The sequence below is a fragment of the Eriocheir sinensis genome, chromosome 31 (assembly GCF_024679095.1).
Source record: "Eriocheir sinensis breed Jianghai 21 chromosome 31, ASM2467909v1, whole genome shotgun sequence".
In the NCBI taxonomy this organism is placed as follows: Eukaryota; Metazoa; Arthropoda; class Malacostraca; order Decapoda; family Varunidae; genus Eriocheir; species Eriocheir sinensis.
In genome coordinates, this window is record NC_066539.1 from 12009274 (window position 1) to 12029051 (window position 19778).

Sequence of the window (19778 nt, forward strand, 5' to 3'; positions counted from 1 at the left end):
TCTTATTCCTTTCCGTTCCCTTTTCCTCATTCACCTTCCTTCCCTTTTCTTCTGTCTTCAACTCCACTTCATACACTCTTCCCATTCGTCATTTTCCTCCCCTTCTCATTTCTCCCATTACCTTCCCTTCTCTCTCCTAACACCTTCCTCTTCCCTCCTCCCATTCCCTTCCCTTCTCTCTCCTCCCTACTCCCTCCTCCCCTTTCCTTCCCTTCCCCTTAAGCTTCAACACACAGTTCGCTCCTCCACTTCAGAAGTAATCGCTTGTGTCCTCACGTACCCTTACCCAGCCTAAAATAGACGATGCAGGTCCTCCTCCTCCTCCTCCATCTACTCCAGCTCCTCCTATTCTTCATCATTGTCATCGTTTTCTTTCTTTATCCATTTGCTTTTCGTGTTCTATCTGTTACTGTACCTCTTCTCTTCCTCTTCCTCAACCTCTTCCTTCTCTTCATCTTTGTCTTCGTTTTCCTTCCTCTTATTCCTGTCTTTCGTGATTAATCTATTACTCTACGTCCTCTCCTCCTCCTCCTCCTCCTCCTCCTCCTCCTCCTCCTCCTTCTCTTCCTCCTTCTCTTCTCCTCCTCTTCTCCTTTTTTCTTCCTGGTAGACATTGGAAGCAAACTTTGGCTCCTCTTAGTCGGTCCCTGAGATCTCGAGGGGGTAGTCCAAGGCCTCTCTCGACACCTGTGTGGTAATCAACTTGGGAGAGAGAGAGAGAGAGAGAGAGAGAGAGAGACTATATTATTATTATTTTTTTTTTTTGTATTTTCATCGTTATTTTATTTTATTTTGATGGGTTTAAGTTTTCGAATCCCCCCCCTCTCTCTCTCTCTCTCTCTCTCTCTCTCAGTCTATCTATCTCTCTCTCTCTCTCTCTCTCTCTCTCTCTCTCTCTCTCTCTCTCTCTCTCTCTCTCTCTCTCTCCAGCCCCGTCACTTTCCATGCGTATACAATTTTTCTTCCATTTTTTTCCCCTCCAGCCTCAGCCTCTGCCTCTCGTCTTCCCATGATTTTTTTTTTCCACCCTTCCCTGAGGCATCTGTCCCCGAGGCCTTTCGTCATGCCTTTGATATACCGTCCCCACATACATACATACATACATACATACCATAACATACATATGGGTGGGTGTACATTTATTTGCATATTGCGTGGTCAAGATTTTTAGTTCTCTCTGTTTTTTCTCGTATTTCTCTCTCTCTCTCTCTCTCTCTCTCTCTCTCTCTCTCTCTCTCTCTCTCTCTCTCTCTCTCTCTCTCTCTCTCTCTCTCTCTCTCTCTCTCTCTCTCTCTCTCTCTCTCTCTCTCTCTCTCTCTCTCTCTCTCTCTCTCTCTCTCTCTCTCTCTCTTTTTATTATTATTATTATTATTATCACTATTACTCTCATTGTAACTAATGGAAATTTTATGCAAAGGGTCACCAAAGGGCAGTGAGGTACTACTACTACTGCTACTACTACTATTACTACTACTACTACTACGTAAATGATACCTCCACCCATGTTTATTTTCCCGACCTACTACTACTGCTACTACTACTACCACCACTACTACTACTATTACTACTACTACTGCTGCTGCTATTACTACCACGGCTGCTACTAGTGTTTCGGTTTGGTGTTCGTGCGTTCGTTCGTGTGAGGTAAGGCTTTCAATTACACTCGTGACCCTCAGCTGAGAGAGAGAGAGAGAGAATGTAAACAAACTTAAATTGGAGGAAACTCTTAAGCTGTGTGTGTGTGTGTGTGTGTGTGTGTGTGTGTGTGTGTGTGTGTGTGTGTGTGTGTCATCCCTAAAAAAAATCTAGTGACAAAGCTTCTATTTTCTTTATTTTTATGAGAGAGAGAGAGAGAGAGAGAGATTAGGAGGAAAAAATAAGCTGGGAGAAGTAAGCTTTTTCATGTTTTAGCGATTAAGCCTTTTTCGGAGACTTTTTTTTTGGATCTTTTTTTGTGGTTTGTATTGGAGAATGCGATAGAAGAAGCAGTCGTAGTACTCGTAGTAGTAGCAATCATAGTAGTAGTAGTAGTAGAAGTAATAATGGTAGTAGTAGTAATAATAGTAGTAGTAGTAGTAGAAGTAGTAGTAATAGTAATGGTAAGAATACAGGAATTCCTACGATGATTGTATTGTTGTATAGAGGAAGAGTCATTATATCTTGCGTTCTTAGTGTTTTATTAGTATTGCAATCATTGTTTTATGGATAAGCAGTGGTGGTGGTGGTGATGGTGATTGTGGTTGTAGTGATGGTATTAGTAATGGTGTGATGATGATTGTAGTAGTCTCAGTGGTAGTAGTGGTAGTGGTGGGGATGATCGTGGTAGTGATGGTCGTAATGTTGGTCGTGGTGGTGGTGGTGGTGGTGGTAGTGGTGGTGAGTCAGCCGGCCTCAGTAAAGTGTTTTGAAAAGTTAACAGCATTTTCTTCTGCCGGAGAAATGTTTTATTCTCCTTTTGATGCTAATGAGAGAGAGAGAGAGAGAGAGAAATTTTTATCTCCACAACTGTATTTTTTTTTCTCTTTGTTTATTTATTCGTTGACTTTTGTAGAAGAAATGAAAAAGGAAGAGTCTGGTGGTGGTGGTGATGACGGTGGTGAAGGTGGTGACGGTGGTGGTGGTGATGAAGGTGGTGATGGTGGTGGTGGTGGTGAAGGTGGTGACGGTGGTGGTGGTGTTGAAACGGTTGGTGTTATTTTATATTACTGAGGAAAAATGGGGGAGCGAGGGCAGCTACCAGAGAGAGAGAGAGAGAGAGAGAGAGAGAGAGAGAGAGAGACAGAGAGACAGAGATGACGGCATAAAAAGAGGAAGACCCATTTTTTATCAAAAGTTTATCGCTCTATATCTGATGAGAGAGAGAGAGAGAGAATAAATATATATAGAGGTCAGTCAAATCAATGTAGTCTTCTTTTATAGCGCAGTTAACTCCAATATTGATCTTGTATATGGCTGTTTCTCGGAGCGGCTGACGGCACGACCCGTCCCCCCCACGACACAGGAGCTACTGACCCCCTTCTACGCCGTCACACCCCTTTATATATATTATTTTTTTCTTTTCTTCAGTTTTCTTTTCTTTATTCCTTTGCTATCACATTCTACGTCTTAATAATTATTCCTTGCCTTTTGTCTTTCTATCCTCCCATTCTCTCCTCCTTTTTCTTCCCCTCCGCCCTTCCTTCTTTTTCCTTCTCTTTTCTCCCTCCTTTCCCTAACCTTTCCCTCCCTTTTTTTTTTCTTACCTTCATTTTCTTTATCATCCCTCTTCCCTCGTTCCTTTTTTCTTCCTTTCCTTTCCCTTCCTTCTTCCACTCTCCCACCCCTACCACCACCACCACTATCACCACCACCACCACCACTATCACCACCACCACCACCACTATCACCCTGCCACCACCACCACCCATGCCCTATATATACGCCCCCTAAAAAATCCCCATAAGCCTAGTGTGTTAGGACGGCTGTCAACGTTGCAATTTAATCTTCTCTCTCTCTCTCTCTCTCTCTCTCTCACACACACACACACACACACACACACATTAATCTCTCTCTCTCTCTCTCTCTCTCTCTCTCTCTCTCTCTCTCTCTCTCTCACCTATTCCATCAGCTTCACGGGACAGAAGCCAACACTAGTCTCCCCCTCTCTCTCTCTCTCTCTCTCTCTCTCTCTCTCTCTCTCTCTCTCTCTCTCTCTCATTATTTTCTTCTATTTTTCTTGTTATTTTCCGTTATTTTTGCTTTTTTCTCTTCCTTTTCAATTTGTTTTTACTCTTTTTTTTTTTACTGCCATTCTTTGTTCCTTTTTTTCTTTTTTTTCTTTCAAATTTTTTTCCTTGTTTTCTTTTGTCTCCCCCTCTTCCACTTTTTACTTTGATTCTCCACTCCTTCTTTACTTTCCCCTTCGTACGTGCTCCTCTATTCCCCCTCTTCATTTTTTTCTCTCTCTCTCCCCTCTTCCCCTTCCTTCCCTTTTACAGTCATCCATCTCACCTCCCCAACCTCGTTTCCTGTTTCTCTCTCCTCCTTCTCCTCCTCCTGAACCAGATACTTTCCTCCCCCGCCTGGGACCATTTGCTCCTTCCTCCCATCCTTCCTCCTTCTCCCTCCTTCCTCCTTCCTCGTGATCTTATCTCTTGTTTTGTCTATCTTTTCTTTATTTTATTTTTGCTATCGTCTCTTATTTAGATTTTTGTTCCATGTGTTACTTTTGCTTTACTTGTTTTAGGCTCGTCTTCCTTAGCTAACGTTTTTTTTTATGAGATTTTGTTGTGTGATTCTTCTTTCTTCATTCTTTTCCATGCCCTTTTTTTTCTCCCTCCTCTCTGTCCTCCCTTTCTTTCCTCTCACAGTGCAATGTTAAGTCATTTGGAGTCCAGAAACCTCACCTCCCTCCCTTCCCACCCCCCTTCTCTCTCTCTCTCTCTCTCTCTCTCTCTCTCTCTCTCTCTCTCTCTCTCTCTCTCTCTCTCTCTCTCTCTCTCTCTCTCTCTCTCTCTCTCTCTCTCTCTCTCTCTCTCTCTCGACATTACCATATAATAGGGGATCGGATGTGCATTGTTTCCTGCTGTAGATTTATTCCAGAGAGAGAGAGAGAGAGAGAGAGAGAGAGAATAACAAACACAAGTACCTAAGAATAAACATTAACAAAGCCAACTCTCGATATAAATTTACTTTTACGCAACACTTTACTTCTATTTCTACTTCTAATTGACTTTCCTTCCACTTTTACTTCTTCACAACACTTTACTTCAACACAACTCGTACGCTCAAGTTCAAGAGAGACAGAAACAGAGAGAAAGAAAGAGGGAAGGAGGTGAAGAGCTTAAGTGTCAATGTGTATAACCCTTTAAAAGTGTAATAGCGTGCGATTCCTTCCTTCCTTCCCTACTTCCTTGTCTTTAACAGAACCAACCTCATAACAATTTCACTAGTATCTCTAACACCACGCTCAAGTTCAAGGGACAGACACAGCGAAGGAAGGAAGGAGGCGGAAAGCTCGAGTGTCAGTTTGTAGATGTGTGACTCCTTTCCTTCCTTCCTTCCTTCTCTCACTCCTTCCTTCTGTCTCTCCCTCCCCCGACACAAGCGTCATCGGAGTTACAGTATTGGATCACCTTAGAAACTCTCCCAATCTTGTCACCTTATGTAAGACCGTCATACATAACGAGAGAGAGAGAGAGAGAGAGAGAGAGAGAGTATTGAAATCCCTTCCTGTAAGAAAGAAAAATGGGAGGAATGGACTATGGATATATTGAGGGGGAGTCTGCTATAGATACGAGAGGGGAAGGAAGGAATGACCGCCAGAGAGAGAGAGAGAGAGAGAGAGAGAGAGAGATTCTTGACCGACGATATCTCCATAGACTTCTGTAAAACTACCTCCTCGTCGCCACTGGTCAGAGAGAGAGAGAGAGAGAGAGAGAGAGAGAGAGAGAGAGAGAGAGAGACCTGGCTGGCTACTACTATTTCTCTTTAAGTCTCTCTTCTCTTTGCTCAGTCTCGCTTAACCGGATATTTTCTCCCTCGTTTATCCGGATTTACCCAGATGGTCTCCCCTTAAGCCTGAATGGGGAATAGGGCTGTGGGGAAGGGGGGAGGGGGTATAGGATGGGCAGGAAGGGGGCAGTAGTGGGGTGGGAGAGGGCAGCGGAAGGAACGGTGAGGGGGTGGAGGAGTTAAGAAGGACTGAAGGGGGAAGGGAAGGGGGAGGGAGATAGGTGGAAAATGGAGTATGTGGAGTAGTAGAAGGGAAAGGAAGAGATGGGGAATGAAGATGAACTGAATGGGGTCATGGGAAGGGAAGGTTGGGGCAGGATTTGGGGAAATGGGTAGGGGTGTGTGTGTGTGTGTGTGTGTGTGTTTGTCGGGGGGGAGGGGGGGGGACATGGGTAAGTAAAGAGAGGGAAAAGGGATGGGTAGGGAAGGGGAAGGGGAAGGGGCATAAAGAGGAACGTTAGGGAAGGAAGAGGGGCATAGGAAGAGCAGGGAAGGAATGGCCCATGGGGTAGGAGGGGAAGGGAGGAGAGCAATGGGTAGGGAAGGGAAGGAAAAGGCCATGGGTAGGTAGGTTAGGGAAGGGTCATGAAAAAGAAAGGTAGGGTGAAAGAAAACGGGGTTGGGGCATGAAGAAAGGCTGGGTTGGGTAAGAGAGGGAGGGAGGGAGGAACCAAGTGAAGGGAAAGGGAACGGGGGGGGGGGGGGTCCTTTTTTTCCCCCCGTGGTGTTTGGGGTGTAGCCGTTGGCCTTCGGTTCCGTTGATTGATTCTTGAAAGAGTTGTCGTCAGGGCGAGTTGTTCCCCGTTGACTTGATAATGGCGCGTTGTGATGGATGAGGCGAGTTGCTGGTGGTGGTGGTGACGCTGGTGGTGGTGGTGGTGACGGCAGTAGTGGTGGTGGCTGTGGTGGAAAGGTGATATGCTGCCTACCCCCTTCCCCTCTTCCTCTCCTCCTCCTTCTCCTCCTCCTCCCAGCTGAGACTACGGTTGGCTTGGCTTACCTCCGTTCCTCCCATCCTCTTCCTCTTCCTCCGCGGTATCTTTTTCTCTCTTTTGTCCCGACCTTTTAAAAGTCTTAATTTGATATCTCTCCGAAATAGCCAGGACGCCGAAATGTGAGGGAGAAAGGGGTGGTTAGATTTTCTTGCCTTTTTTTATTCTTTCTTATTCTTTTTTCGTGTGTGTGTGTGTGTGTGTGTGTGTGTGTGTGTGTGTGTGTGTGTGTGTGGATGATGTTTCTTTAGTTTTAACGTTCAATAAATAAAGATAGAATTAAGATTTATTTGGTTAGTGGGATAAAAGTGGTTGGTGTATATGAACTTGTATCAGAGAGAGAGGCCAGAAGCTCTTACTAGTGAGGGGAAGAAAGGGAGGACTGATGTAGATAGGAGATATAAAGGAAGGAAGAAATGTAAGATGGAATAAGCAAATAACAAAGAATAAGGGAAGAGGAAAATGATAAGCAAAAGAAGAGTAAAGGAAGAGAGAGAGGAAGGAAATAAGTAATGGGGAACACACACACACACACACACACACACACACACACACACACACACACACAGAGAGAGAGAGAGAGAGAGAGAGAGAGACTCGTCAGGTGGCCTCCGTGTTGGGCGTTGCTTCACTAAACCTTAACCGTGAATGCACTCCTGTCATCCATAGTTTGCATATAGATTGAAAACAGAAATAAACCAACTTCCTTTTGCCTCTCCCTCACTCCACGCCCATCCTCTCCCCCCCTCTCCCCTTCCCCTTCCTCCTCTCCCACGCCCTCTCCCTCAGGTTCTCTCTCCCCTTCCTTCCCCGCTGTGTTCCTCTGGGCAGAATAGATAGCATTAAAATGTTTGAGAGAGAGAGAGAGAGAGAGAGATGTTTGTATCCTTTGCTTATAGGGTATTGTTGCGCCCCTCCCCCCTTTTCTCTCCATTCCTCCCCCTCCCTCTTCCCATGGTGTCTATATAAGTGTCCCCCTCCTCTTCCCCCCCCCCCATCCTCCCCTCTCCTCTGCCCACGTCGTTCACCAATACGATATCACTTTAGTAAATACATTTCCACTGTCGCAAATAACAACAGCAAATAACAGAAATCTATGCCTATATATATATGTACTAGACCTATTTGTATATCTCACGTAGGACTCCAATTTGTATGTGGATCCTTGTGTATCCTCTGGTAGGACTCCTGTATGTGTGTGTATCCTTCAGCGTGTTGTGTGAGGTCTTGCAGGAGTCCTCGAGGGGGCGACTGGTGTTGACTGGCGGGCGAGGGGAGAAGGAGCCCCTGGGGACCTCTTAGGGCGGCTTCGTGGGGTGTAGGGGCTGATGAGAGAGAGAGAGAGAGAGAGAGAGAGAGAGAGAGAGAGTACACCCAGCCTCCCTCCCTGCGCGCATAACGTCAACACATCTCCGCGTACTATTGCTTTTTTCCATCCCTTTCTCTTTTGTTCCTGCTCATTCTTTGTTTTCACTGCCTCTGTTTCAGCCTTGGGGAGGGTAGCCGTGTGTGTGTGTGTGTGTGTGTGTGTGTGTGTGTGTGTGTGTGTGTGTGTGTGTGTGCGCGCTTTGATTTCACTCCTCAAAGAAACCGTCAAAATTCACTACTACTACTACTACTACGATTACAACCACTACCATTTCTACTGCTACTACGACTTTATTAAGGAAACGGCCGCTACCTATACCGACCAGCCTCTCCTCCTCCTCCTCCTCCTCCTCCTCCTCCTCCTCCTCCTCCTCCGTAACCCTACACACATCCTAGATCTCCCTTCCTCCTTGTTTACCCTCCCAGGCCTTAATCCCTCGAAGTAGCGGAGGTCAGGACGGGAGCTTGGGCTTAAGTTTCTCTCCTTCCGTCCCTCCTTCCTTCCTTCGTTCCCTTCCTCCTTCCGTTGTTCGCCCACCTTTTCTGTCTATTCTTTCCGCATTTGCTTGTTTCCTTCTTTCCTTCCCTTCTTCTGTCCGCCTTTTCATCTATTTCCGCCCTTGTTTGTTTCCTTCTTCTCTTACCCTCATTCACTTTCCCTTCCTTCATTCTTTCCTTCCTTTCCTCCTTTCCTTCTTCCCTCACCTTTATTCACTTTCCCTTCGATTTCGTTTGATTCTTCTCCTAATTTTTCCCTCTTCTTCTTTCTTCGGCTTTTTTTGTCTTCATCTTTGTGTGTGTGTGTGTGTGTGTGTGTGTGTGTGTGTGTGTGTGTGTGTGTCCCCCGGTTTTGTTCCTTCTGCCGGTGTTTTATTGTCTCGGCGCCTTTTATCTATAAATATTTGTCTCCGATGGGGTGAGGCGCGGGGCCCAGGCCTGGCGCTATTCTTCTCCCAGTGAAAGTGGAGGGAAAGAACTGGAAATCATACAAGTTCTTTAGCTGCGATTATGTTGTACTTATATTTTAATTGAAACTGAATAGTATGAAGAGAGTAACGTGTTTTTTTTTTCTCTCTTTCCAGACGAAGAAGCACAATCCAAACCACGTGAAGCGGCCAATGAACGCCTTCATGGTTTGGTCACAGATGGAGCGGCGAGAAATCGTCAAGTTCGCCCCCGACATGCACAACGCCGAGATCTCCAAGCAGCTGGGCAAGCGGTGGAAGAACCTGACGGAGGACCAGCGACAACCCTACATCCAGGAGGCGGAGAGACTACGGCTGTTGCACATGCAGGAATATCCAGACTATAAATACCGACCCCGCAAGAAGACAAAATCCGGGAACTCAAAGTCAGTTGAGAAGGGGCGGGTGTCCAAGGCCAAGGACAAGACCAGTACCAGCATCAACGCCATCAAGGGGGTCAAGCTCACCGCCGACCCCTCTAGGGCGCAGGTCACCACCGGCCTCTCATCTATAAACCACAACAAGCTCAAACTCAAGCTCAAAATCGACAAAAAGTTCAAGGACTCGATCCGGAACACGAACACCATGTACGTGCCCATCGCCCAGTGCACGTCCCCGGCCGAGGTTCCCGCCACGCCCAACGAGATGCCGGCCTCGCCCGAGAGCGCCTCACTATACGACAACCACGTGACCACATCCTCCAGCAGGAGCAGCAGCCGCTCAGCCTCCACCAGCCCCGCCCCCGGCAAGGAGCCCTTCCTTTACGGCCTCTACACCATCGAGAGCGCACCTGGCCTTACCTCCCTCCGGCCAGAGGCTCTCGTGTCATCCACCACCGTCACCACCACAGACGACGATGACGACGACGACGATGATGACGATGACGAGAAGGATGATTTGAAGGAGGACATTCTGATGTATAGTCGAAAACGCCACGCGGTGCGCGACGAAGTGTTTGCTCCTCGACCGGTCCCTCCAACCTCCCTCTCCAGTTCACGCGCGGCCGACCCTCCGCCCATCAAGATGGAGCCGCTCGACATCAAGCAGGAGCCGCCGACGGAGTCCGCGCTAGCCGACCTGGACTCCCTTACGGACCTGCTCCAGATCCCCTCCGACTTCAAGGTCGAAGTCGACGAAATCAACTCTGATCTCGACTTCGACGCGGTGTCCACTTCATCAGGGTCGCACTTCGAGTTTTCTGACGTGTCGGACATGCTGAGTGATATTGGTGTGAGCAACGACTGTTGGGCTGATATCGGCATCATCAACTGATAACCCCGCGGCATGCGACCCGCACAGTGCCGCCGCCGCGCCCTGTGGTGCCAAGCGCACGATTCAGCGACAAAGACTTCCACTCGAAGTTGTGGGGTCGAGGAAAGCAGTGCGTGATCTAGTGTAGTGATGTACTTCATGATTCTCCGTGTAATTCTTCATGTTATTACATATATTACTTATAGGAATCATGAGATATGTGGTGGATTGACCTCTCATTTCAGTGTATTCGAAATATAGTCATACAAACGCTCTAGGAACAGACACCACTATAGTGTTGAAAAGTGCCAGTTTCACAGGTGGTCAAGTAATACAAACAATAAGTTCACCTGTGTAACAACACGCTCCCAGAGGATGTAATGTTAAGTGCATTTTTTTTTTCATCTCACGAGCTGTTTTGTTACGTTGTCATCCCATCACCAGTGACTGCAAGCATCACTCATTTCATCGTTATTTTTCATCATACATAAATGAAACATTTTTTCTAAAGCCAAAAGCCACAAACCTCCAAAGCCACGAACCCACAGCAAGTACCACTGAACCTGAGGTGGCGCCAGAACCATTGCCATTAAGTTTGAGTTTGAGACGTTGAAGAAGCATGAAGAAGGAAGAACCACTTTCCGAAGAGCCATGGAACGGATCCCTCTCAAGTGTGCATTTAGTGGTCCGTCACCTCTTCGCTGATCTACTCTTGAGAGGTTTGTCTTGATTTCCTCGAGTAGTGAGACTGGGACTGTCGACCGTCAGAGTTACTGATCCACATACACAACACACGCGCGATTTGTTCAATGCTTGGGCGAGTTCACTTGAATGGATGAAAAGAATGGGTAATGGAGTGCTTGAGGACCCTGGAACTCCATGGTATCAGAGCCTCAGTGTTATAATGTTAAGTTCTGGTCGTTCTCCTCACCAGTAAATTATTTCAAGTCAGGAATTACCTCCAACGTAATTGGGTCCACCTACAAACACCCTTCCCCACCCCACCCCCCTGTCTCTAGTCTGTATGTTCAGGTTACTCCGGAGCAAAAACTAATAAAAACAATGTATTTTAATCAGTCGGCGAAGTTTTCCACAACGCATCCCAATGGGCATTTAGTCTGCAACGCGTGTACACAGATGACGCAGGACGCACACGGCCTGGACAAGGAGCTGTTGTTGACACTAGCTTGTAAGTCCAAAACAAAACAAAAAACTAATAAATAAATACACGACAGTGGAGTCAAAGGTGTCTCGCTTTGATATATTCTGATTCTCCGTTTTCGGATCTCATGTTTTATATTAATATTTATTTTCACTGACGAGTTCGCCAACCTCTCTTGATATATATATATATATATATATATATATATATATATATATATATATATATATATATATATATATATATATATATATATATATATATATATGCGTTATATAAGCATATTCTTGTCACTTGAGGCCAAGAACGGGATATTTTTAAGGAGGGTAACGTTTCTTTGCCGAGGGAAGTGTTGAGAGCAAAACGGCAGACTCAGAAGTGTTACAACCGAGGCTCCTTGGCCCTGTCTTCGTCGTCCCAGCGCTCTCCGAAAAACAGGTTCCACCCACTAAACCACCCGGTTTCATATATATCTATATAAACAGTATATATGAATATATAGTGTAATGGACATTTTGTACTAGTATTAATGCAGATATCCGTGCTCTATGGCGCGAAGCATGGAAGGCGACACTAAAACTGGGTCGTTCTCTACGATTGGTTGGCGAGTTGAAGGGCGTCGACCAGACAGTACATTCATTGGTCGAGTCGTTGGCCAATCACAGAGTGTAAGACGGGACCAAGTGCGGGTAGACGACTTCCATCGCCTCGGGTCGCGGCGTTCGGGTTATACCATAGACTGCCGATCGTCGGATACACACATTACATTACACATTATACCCTCTGTCTTTCCTAAGTAAGTAATGAAAAAAATCAGCAGGTACGTCTCGTCACTCACTAACCCGAGTGTGGCTGGGCTTAACAGGTCTCGGGAGGGGACCTCGTCCTCTTTATTTTTCCTTTTTTGTTTAGGTTCAATTGCTATTTCGATGTCGTACCATTTGATTTCGTTTTATATGATTTTCTGTATGTACGTATGTATGGTTTTCTTGTTTACTGAAGATGCACCGTGAGTGTGGTCCCGCCGACTTGCTAATCCCTCTCACACCATTGTCTCGGCATTATCTCTCACTCATGTCTTAGTATCATTAGGGCAAACGTTCTACATACTGTTAGCTGCGCTCTGGAAATGGCTTGGTGTTTTCATGTCAGAAGCTGAATGGCAGTATAAGTAAAAGTATATACATATATATAAACATATACTACTGATGTGATTTTCTAATTGAATCTTCTTAACAATTTTCGACCCTAAAATCTTCCTTCCCTCCCTCCCTCCCTCCCTCCTGTTTCATTCCTCATGGTAGCCAGCCACTCGTGCTTTTATAGATCTTGGTTTCTGCCTCCCTCTTCTCCTTCCTCCGTATAACCAAACTCAGAAGTGTATGGTGAGCTACGCTGTAAGCCAAGATTGACAAGTTTCGCCTGTGAAATGCACCCCTGTACTCCCCTTTTAATAGGAAAGAAGTAATGATATGCTTACTCTCATACCACCCTTGCCCCTGTCTGTCCATATAAATTGATTTTTTTCTTTTTTTTTTCTTTTTTTTTTTTACCTATATACTAAAGAAGTTGATTTGCTGGATGTATTTAAAGTTTGGATATATCTTGTGTGAAGTAGAACGGAAATGTTTTGTGTGACGACTGAGTGTACGTATCGGTACTTGGTGGGGGTGGCCGGGGCCTGTCTGGAGACGCATTCCTTTGACTGAATGATTGTTGAATATTTTGTACTAAAGGAACGCGTTTTGGGATCCCCCGCGCCCCCCGCACCGGTTTCTAGACACCGCATATAAAGGTTCTGGATGCCGTTTCTCGAGAGGCGAAAGGTACCGATACCACAGAATGTTTCTCGAAGTCCGTCAAAGGGGCCTCACCTCTCCGTGGCTCGGCTCAGGAGGTGCCTTTCACGGACCTTAGATGCTATTTGCTGGTTATTGATACCGCTTAACTTACGTGATTAGAGCAATAAGGAGTATTTTGTAGGTGTTTTACAATTTATTCCTTTATACATATAATGTTTATATATCATGTGAACGAAAGAAACCGGGGAAAGAGGATTTCCGATGTTAGTAACAATGTACTGTAAGGCTCCATGTTCTTTGATACACTTTGGCACGATTGTATACACGCTTGTGCAAGCAGGAGTGGATCTCCCTACGTACATGTTGGCTCCACGTTGTTGACCAGGTGGAGTTTGTCTCCTTGTTTGTTGAATATCTTGTAATGGGAAACCAGCAACTACATCTAGTTACACTTTTTGGCACGAATATTACCATGACTGTGTCTGGAGTGGATCTCCTTTATAGTAATAATCAATATTGGTGGTCAGATGTAAGAGTTTTCGAATCAGGGAAACTGGATGGAGTGCGCCTTCAAGCAACACACGATGGTACTGAGTTGTCTCGAATTCAGTTCGTCCCTTTTTTTAGAGTTTCTGATCTCCCAGCCACAATCAACTTCCCCACATAACAGTTATTGTGTCTCCTAGCTGTTACTGGAATCTCCTAGAAAATTCACAGGATCCTGGAATTCCTAAGAGCTCCTGGCATGCACTAGAACACCTGCGACTGGCTAGATGCCTCGCATAATCAGGTGCTGGAACATTCTTGTTTATTGCAAGGAGCTCCTAGTAGTTACTGGAGCCTTTTGTATGCTGCTGGTCGCTCCTGAAGGAACCCATGGAGTTGGTACTTTTGTCTGTAGGAGCCTCCAGCAGCTCCTCTTTGTTGCCAGGAGACCGTAGGAGTCCCCCTTGGCATCCTACTGTACCTATGTGTTTGTTGTCAAGAGCTTCTGCCGATTCATGAAGCCAGTTGATGTTAGAAGTTTCTAGCGGTTTTACGGGATTACTGCACGCTTCACTGTTACTTGGGGCTGTTCTTTGCCGCTACCGAACAGCTGTGCACTTGGCCTGCGACCCGCCTATCCCCTTTGTCATCGCCGGGCGATCTCAGTGTTGCCATATCATCACCTTGCGATCAAGTCATCTTTCCAGAATTTGTTCTTGTGGGGTGTTTCGCTTCTCGCAGCCAGTCGGCCATACCTACAACTAGACGGCTGAAGCCATGGCGGGCAGCCGTTCCCTCCCTTTTTTATTGTTTTTTGTACTTCCAGTTGTCCTTGGAAGCCTCTCGTTGGGCGTGTCTGCCTGGAAACTTCTAGCAGTGGTGGCAACAAGATTTATCTCAGCCACGGGGAGCTTCTGGCGACCACCGGAAGTTTCTCGTAAGCGTCTCCTAGCAGTCAAGGGATGTTATTTTTGTCAATACTAGGAGCTCCTAGCAATTAGGACCCGTAGCCAACTAGCCGGCAGAATATTGCCGCGTCTTCCTGAAAGAGTACAATGATCGTGACCGTGAGAGAGCGGCTCGTGAGGACCTGGGTGGCGCCTCCCGAGTTGACCCCACCTCAGGATTTCTCGACGTTTTGTTATTTTTTTACTGCACCTGGGTTTTGAAGGGTTTACGAGGGATAGATAAGTATTTAATTTTGTTAAAGATAAGACCGCTTCAGTCCATTATCCTACCGAAGTGAAAGAAGTGTTAAGGTTTTATTTTATATATTTTGTAAACAGTTGTTTTGAGCTGATTAACCCGTTGCAGCCCCGGCGCCGCCCCGACCACGTGTCTGTCTCACTCATCACGTTTAGCTGTGAATTATCAATATTTTTTTACTATGGTCATTCTTTGCTATTACTTGAGTTTTCAAGGGTTGTTTGTTTTTGGGAATGCCACCCAGGTGTTACGAACTGGTCGCCTGGTCACCTGCCCTCCCCCTCCCGCACTCACCTCCCAGAGTCATTTATCAATATTTACTTGAGCCATTCCAGTTACTTTTTGCAAATCAAATGTCAGGTGACACTGGCTGAATTTGTTTTATTTTATTGTTTCAAATTGAGTATTCGACGACATTTGAGAATGAACAAACATGTGGAAGTGACTTACTTTTCTATTTCTGTTGTGATCGAGGCCAGCCGTCAGCCAGCTGCTAAATTGTTAGTCTGGGCGACAAACATTATTAAGATAACTTAAACCAGGCATCACTTGAGCCAATCGCTTCCCTGAAATTGGATGAACAATTGAGTTTCAGTGTTCCCCTGCTGGCCAGCTGGCGTCGCCCATGAGGGGAATATAAATAACAAAGATACATATGGACTATATATTTACACGGTCGGTCACCTAGGGATTACATGGAGCTAATTGTGACATGATCAATTACCTCTTTTTTATATGCTGTTATCAGTTATAATTAGATAGGAATTCCAGGTGTTGTGTTATCATTAAAGGTAATATTGGGATATTTATATATAAAAGTTGAAAATTATGTATGTGTGGTAGATGAGTAGCTGAGTACAACCTATGGTTATGTCGCTACTTTGTTCTACGCCGCTAAAAAAAAGTATATATATCAAACAAAAAAATAGACGTAATAATAATCATAAATATTTTGGGTATCCATAAAAAAATTGAATTGAGAACAATAATAATTTAGACCAGCGATAATTTTGATAATTCACCTCGTTTAGTGGGCAGCGGGAGGGCCGCAGCGGCCTCCTCCTCCTCCCCCAACACACACCTCTAGGCTGTCACCGTCAAGCACAAACCCTCCCGGCTGTGCCCCAGGCGGCGGGGATAACTGTCCCCGACACCGTCGCTGCGTGAGCGCGATCCGCCTCGTCCGTGATCCAGCCTCCGGGCGCTACTTATTACCTGGTTACCTTGCGTTATGTGTGTTTTGTCATCGATATTTGGTGAAGTCCGTTCAGTGAGTAAATTCATATTAAAATTGATCATTAGTTTCTTCTTGAATATTTCGATTATTATTAATTCTGTTGATGGTCAGCTAATTCACTTTCTTTGAGTTGTGCACATCCACTCCCAAGTCACGGTCGTCTCCTCGGTTATCGCCACGCGTGCACCGCAAGGCAGATGCGAGCCCGCCGCGTGCAATACCGCGCCGGGAGCAGCAGCAGGAACAGTGACGGACCGACGCGACGCTGGAACAGCGAACAGAAAAAGATTGAATTTTAAAAACGATTAACACCAGTAAAACATTAGTTTCCTCAACGACAGAGCCCCGTGCCTTTTACATTCAGTGCGATAAAATTTCAATTTCTCAAATCACATTTAAATAGTCAAGTATCTGAATGAGTGACCGACTCGCCAGTTGCTGCCAGACGTCGGGAGATTGCTGACACGCGGAGACAGTCATCTAGTCCAGTAAACACAACATGTATCTCATCTTCGGTGGGCGAGCAGACGCGGGGAGGGCGAGGAGGGAGGGGCGTGGGGAGTCTCCGGTCGCCAGAAGGTGGAACTTGGCTATTAAAAGAAGAGAAAACCAAAAGCTTTTCCATGCGTCCGTCCGTCTGCTCTGTCTGTCCGTCTGTCCGCCTGTCGGTGTCTCCCTCGTCGTCTTCATGTTGCCCCGCGGCGGGTCGGGAGGTGGCGATGGGAAACGAGTCCGTTCAGCCTTATCGGCGTTACGTCTTTGCGGAATTGTTTTGCCTTATATTCTTTATTGAATGTAAAGAATAACATTGGTTCTCATTTATTCGCAGCAGTGTCAGTCTGAATACCTGTATTTATGTTTTTTCGGTTTATAATTATTTTTTATTTGTATAATTAGTGGAGATCCCTATATTAAGGATTTGTCATACCAATGGCCTTATTATACTCCTGTGTTATTGGGACGCCAGTTTTTACTTTTATGATTTCAAGTGGAACTCGCAACCAAAAATGGTTCCGACAAAGTAACTGAGACCCAACAATCCTCCATCGTGTCCAACCCACTCTGGAAATTAAAAAACAATGTGATTTAAGCCACTAAAAATAATAGAAAGCCTTAGACGTTAATTCAAGGCAGCTACCTAGTCAAGAAGACCCACTGAGCCCTGGCGGGGGGGGACCTGGGGCGCGGGGGGGGGGCGGGGGGAGTCAAGCCTCTCCTCTTCCTTCTCCTCTTCCTCCTCATACTCCTACTGCCGCTGCGCCTCCCACTGCCTCACCGGGCGCCACTGGAGGCCTCCCTGTGTCCCTGGGAGGTGGAAATAAAGGCAAGATGACCTCATAAAAGGTGGAGGCCCCCCGCCCCCCCGCTCCTCGGCATCACCCCCCGAACCGGCCCCCCAGTGTGCCTCTTTTAACTTTCCTCTGTACATAGCGTTGAGTGACGTTTTCCTATTATTATTATTATTATTATTATTATTATTATTATTATTATTATTATTATTATTATTATTATTGTCATTATTATTATTATTATCATTATTATCATTATTATTATTACTGTATTTTTTGTATTTTTACTAGATTTTTTTTCTTTCGATTTTCCATGTTTTGGTGGTTGTATATAAATTTTTTGTAGCGGGTTCTCGCGCGTCTCCTCAGAACATTGCAGGAAGGACCCACTTACTGTACAGGTCTCATGTGCACCACCGTAAGCTTAGTGTACAGGACAAAATATGTAAATATGAATTATTATGTGAATAAGATTGATAACCACGTTAATTTGTATATTGACTGTTTTCTCGCCATTTCTTACATCACTGTTAACCCCTCTCAAAAACTATTATGGGTAAGAATGTGGAAAATAAATAAGATGAAAAAACAAGAGCGAGGGTGAACATTCTCGGAACGTATAATAAAGATAAAAAAAAAGGTTTGGGCGGCTCTCGCTCGGCGCCACAAACCGACCATAACATGGACGAAAAAATGACCGGAAAAAAAACTACAACTAAAAAACATTATATTCGCCCATTGCCAATTGTAAGGCGGCATTTTTTTTTCTTTTTTTCGCTTACTGTTACAGGCCGAAATTAGGTGGTCTTGTACATGCTGTGGGCCGGAGGTAGAGATTTTCAATTGTACAAAGTGTATTTTTATTAGCAACTTATCCCATGAAATACAAAGTGTTTGATAAAAGTGTGTGTTTCATAATCCACGCATTCCTCTCCTTGTATGTGTGTGTGTGTGTGTGTGTGAGAGAGAGAGAGAGAGAGAGAGAGAGAGAGAGAGAGAGAGATTGACTGAGAAACTAAACTGCCTCTAAATCATAATTGGAAATTTGATATAAAAAGATCCACATCGAGAGAAATCCTGAAAACTAAGAAAATAAAGAAGTCGAACTGGTGATCACAACATAACAAGGCAACGAGTCTGTGGCAGCCCTGCTCACACCACCACCACCAAGACCCAGACTCAGACCACACTCAAACACACAAAACAACAAACATAACATAAACACCTTACCCAAATGAAAACTAAAGCAATACAGACCTCAAACACAATCAACAATAAATAAGTGACTAGCTGGAAAGGCACAGATAAGGAATTACTATCAGATCGTAACTATCAGGCAGGAACAGCTGACCTCCCGCAGTGCTGCCAACGTAACCGAGTGGACGGGGAAGTGATGGACAAGACGCCAGTGAGTCCGTGACCTTGACAGAGGGAGGATGTCACGCTGGATGACCACTAGGTAAGCATGCCAAGGAGGAGCTCATGTTATCCAATTAGTTTTTAGCCATGTCATGTTAACACCTCTGAATGCAGGGGAGGGATTTCTTAGGCGATTTGAATGGTGAGTCAGAGGTTCTTTGGGGAGTTGAAATGCTCTGAGCCAGCACTGCTCCGCCTCCGTTCCTCCCTCCCTCCTCCTCTCCCTATCCCCTTCCCTAAACCTCCCTCTTTTCCTCCCCTACCCCTCCCTTCCCTTCCTCTAGCTTGCTCCTACCACCACCTCCCTCCATAATTATTAAGAACTGAGAAAGTACACTCACCACTGCTTACCTGGTGTTGTACGCGACGTCACTGCCTTTTAAATGTGTTCTGTCGCTCACCGCTTGGATTGGCTATACTAGTTTCATAGATAATATGCTACGTAGCCCTACAGTACCTCACCCTATTTGGTATGAAGTCGAATTAATGTCTGTTTCTTTTGCTCGGTACCATTCAAAACATCCCTTGGACATTACAGAGATGACTATTATTATTAAATAGGTCTGTTGTAAAGAGGACAGAGACTTCTCATGTAACAATGTGCTAATGTGTGACGGTTTGAAACGATCTTATCCTCGTTGCCCACTTACTACTTCTCTCTCCCTCCCTCCCCTGCTCTGATCCTCCTTACCCGCCACCTCCCACTGCTCCCTTACTATCCCCCTCCTTAACCCCTCCCTTCTCCTTGTCCAACCCTCCCCACTCCAACTATACGGCTTTTCCCTACTATACCCTCCCTCCCCTTCACTCCCCCTCGTTCGTCTAGCCTCCCTCCTCCCTCCATTGCACCTCCAGTCTTCCTCCATATCCTCCTCTTTCCTCCTTCCTTCCCTGTCCGCCTCTCCTTCCCCTCTCCCTCCCACACCTCTCTTCTCGTGTTCTCTCTTGCCACACTAATTTCGGCGTGTTTCCTTCTTTCCCTCACCTTGTTCTAAACCACTTGTACTTTTCCTCCTCTACTTTTCTCTCCTTATCCTAATCACCTTCCATCATGCACATTCCTTCCTATCTTCTCCAGCCAGCTTCTTTAAATCCATTCCTTGTTCCT

General features: G+C 45.6%; 1 protein-coding gene across 1 annotated transcript in view; it reads left to right on the top strand.

Annotated features, from left to right (window-relative positions):
* The window catches only part of LOC127005918 (transcription factor SOX-4-like), a 103859-nt gene extending 85705 nt beyond the window's left edge, over nucleotides 1–18154 (top strand). Inside the window, exon 2 of the mRNA XM_050875314.1 lies at nucleotides 8936–18154. Coding sequence (XP_050731271.1) covers nucleotides 8936–10090 — 1155 coding nt within the window. The 3' untranslated portion in view covers nucleotides 10091–18154. The remainder of the gene's footprint in view (nucleotides 1–8935) is intronic.
* The last annotated feature ends 1624 nt before the right edge of the window (nucleotides 18155–19778 follow it).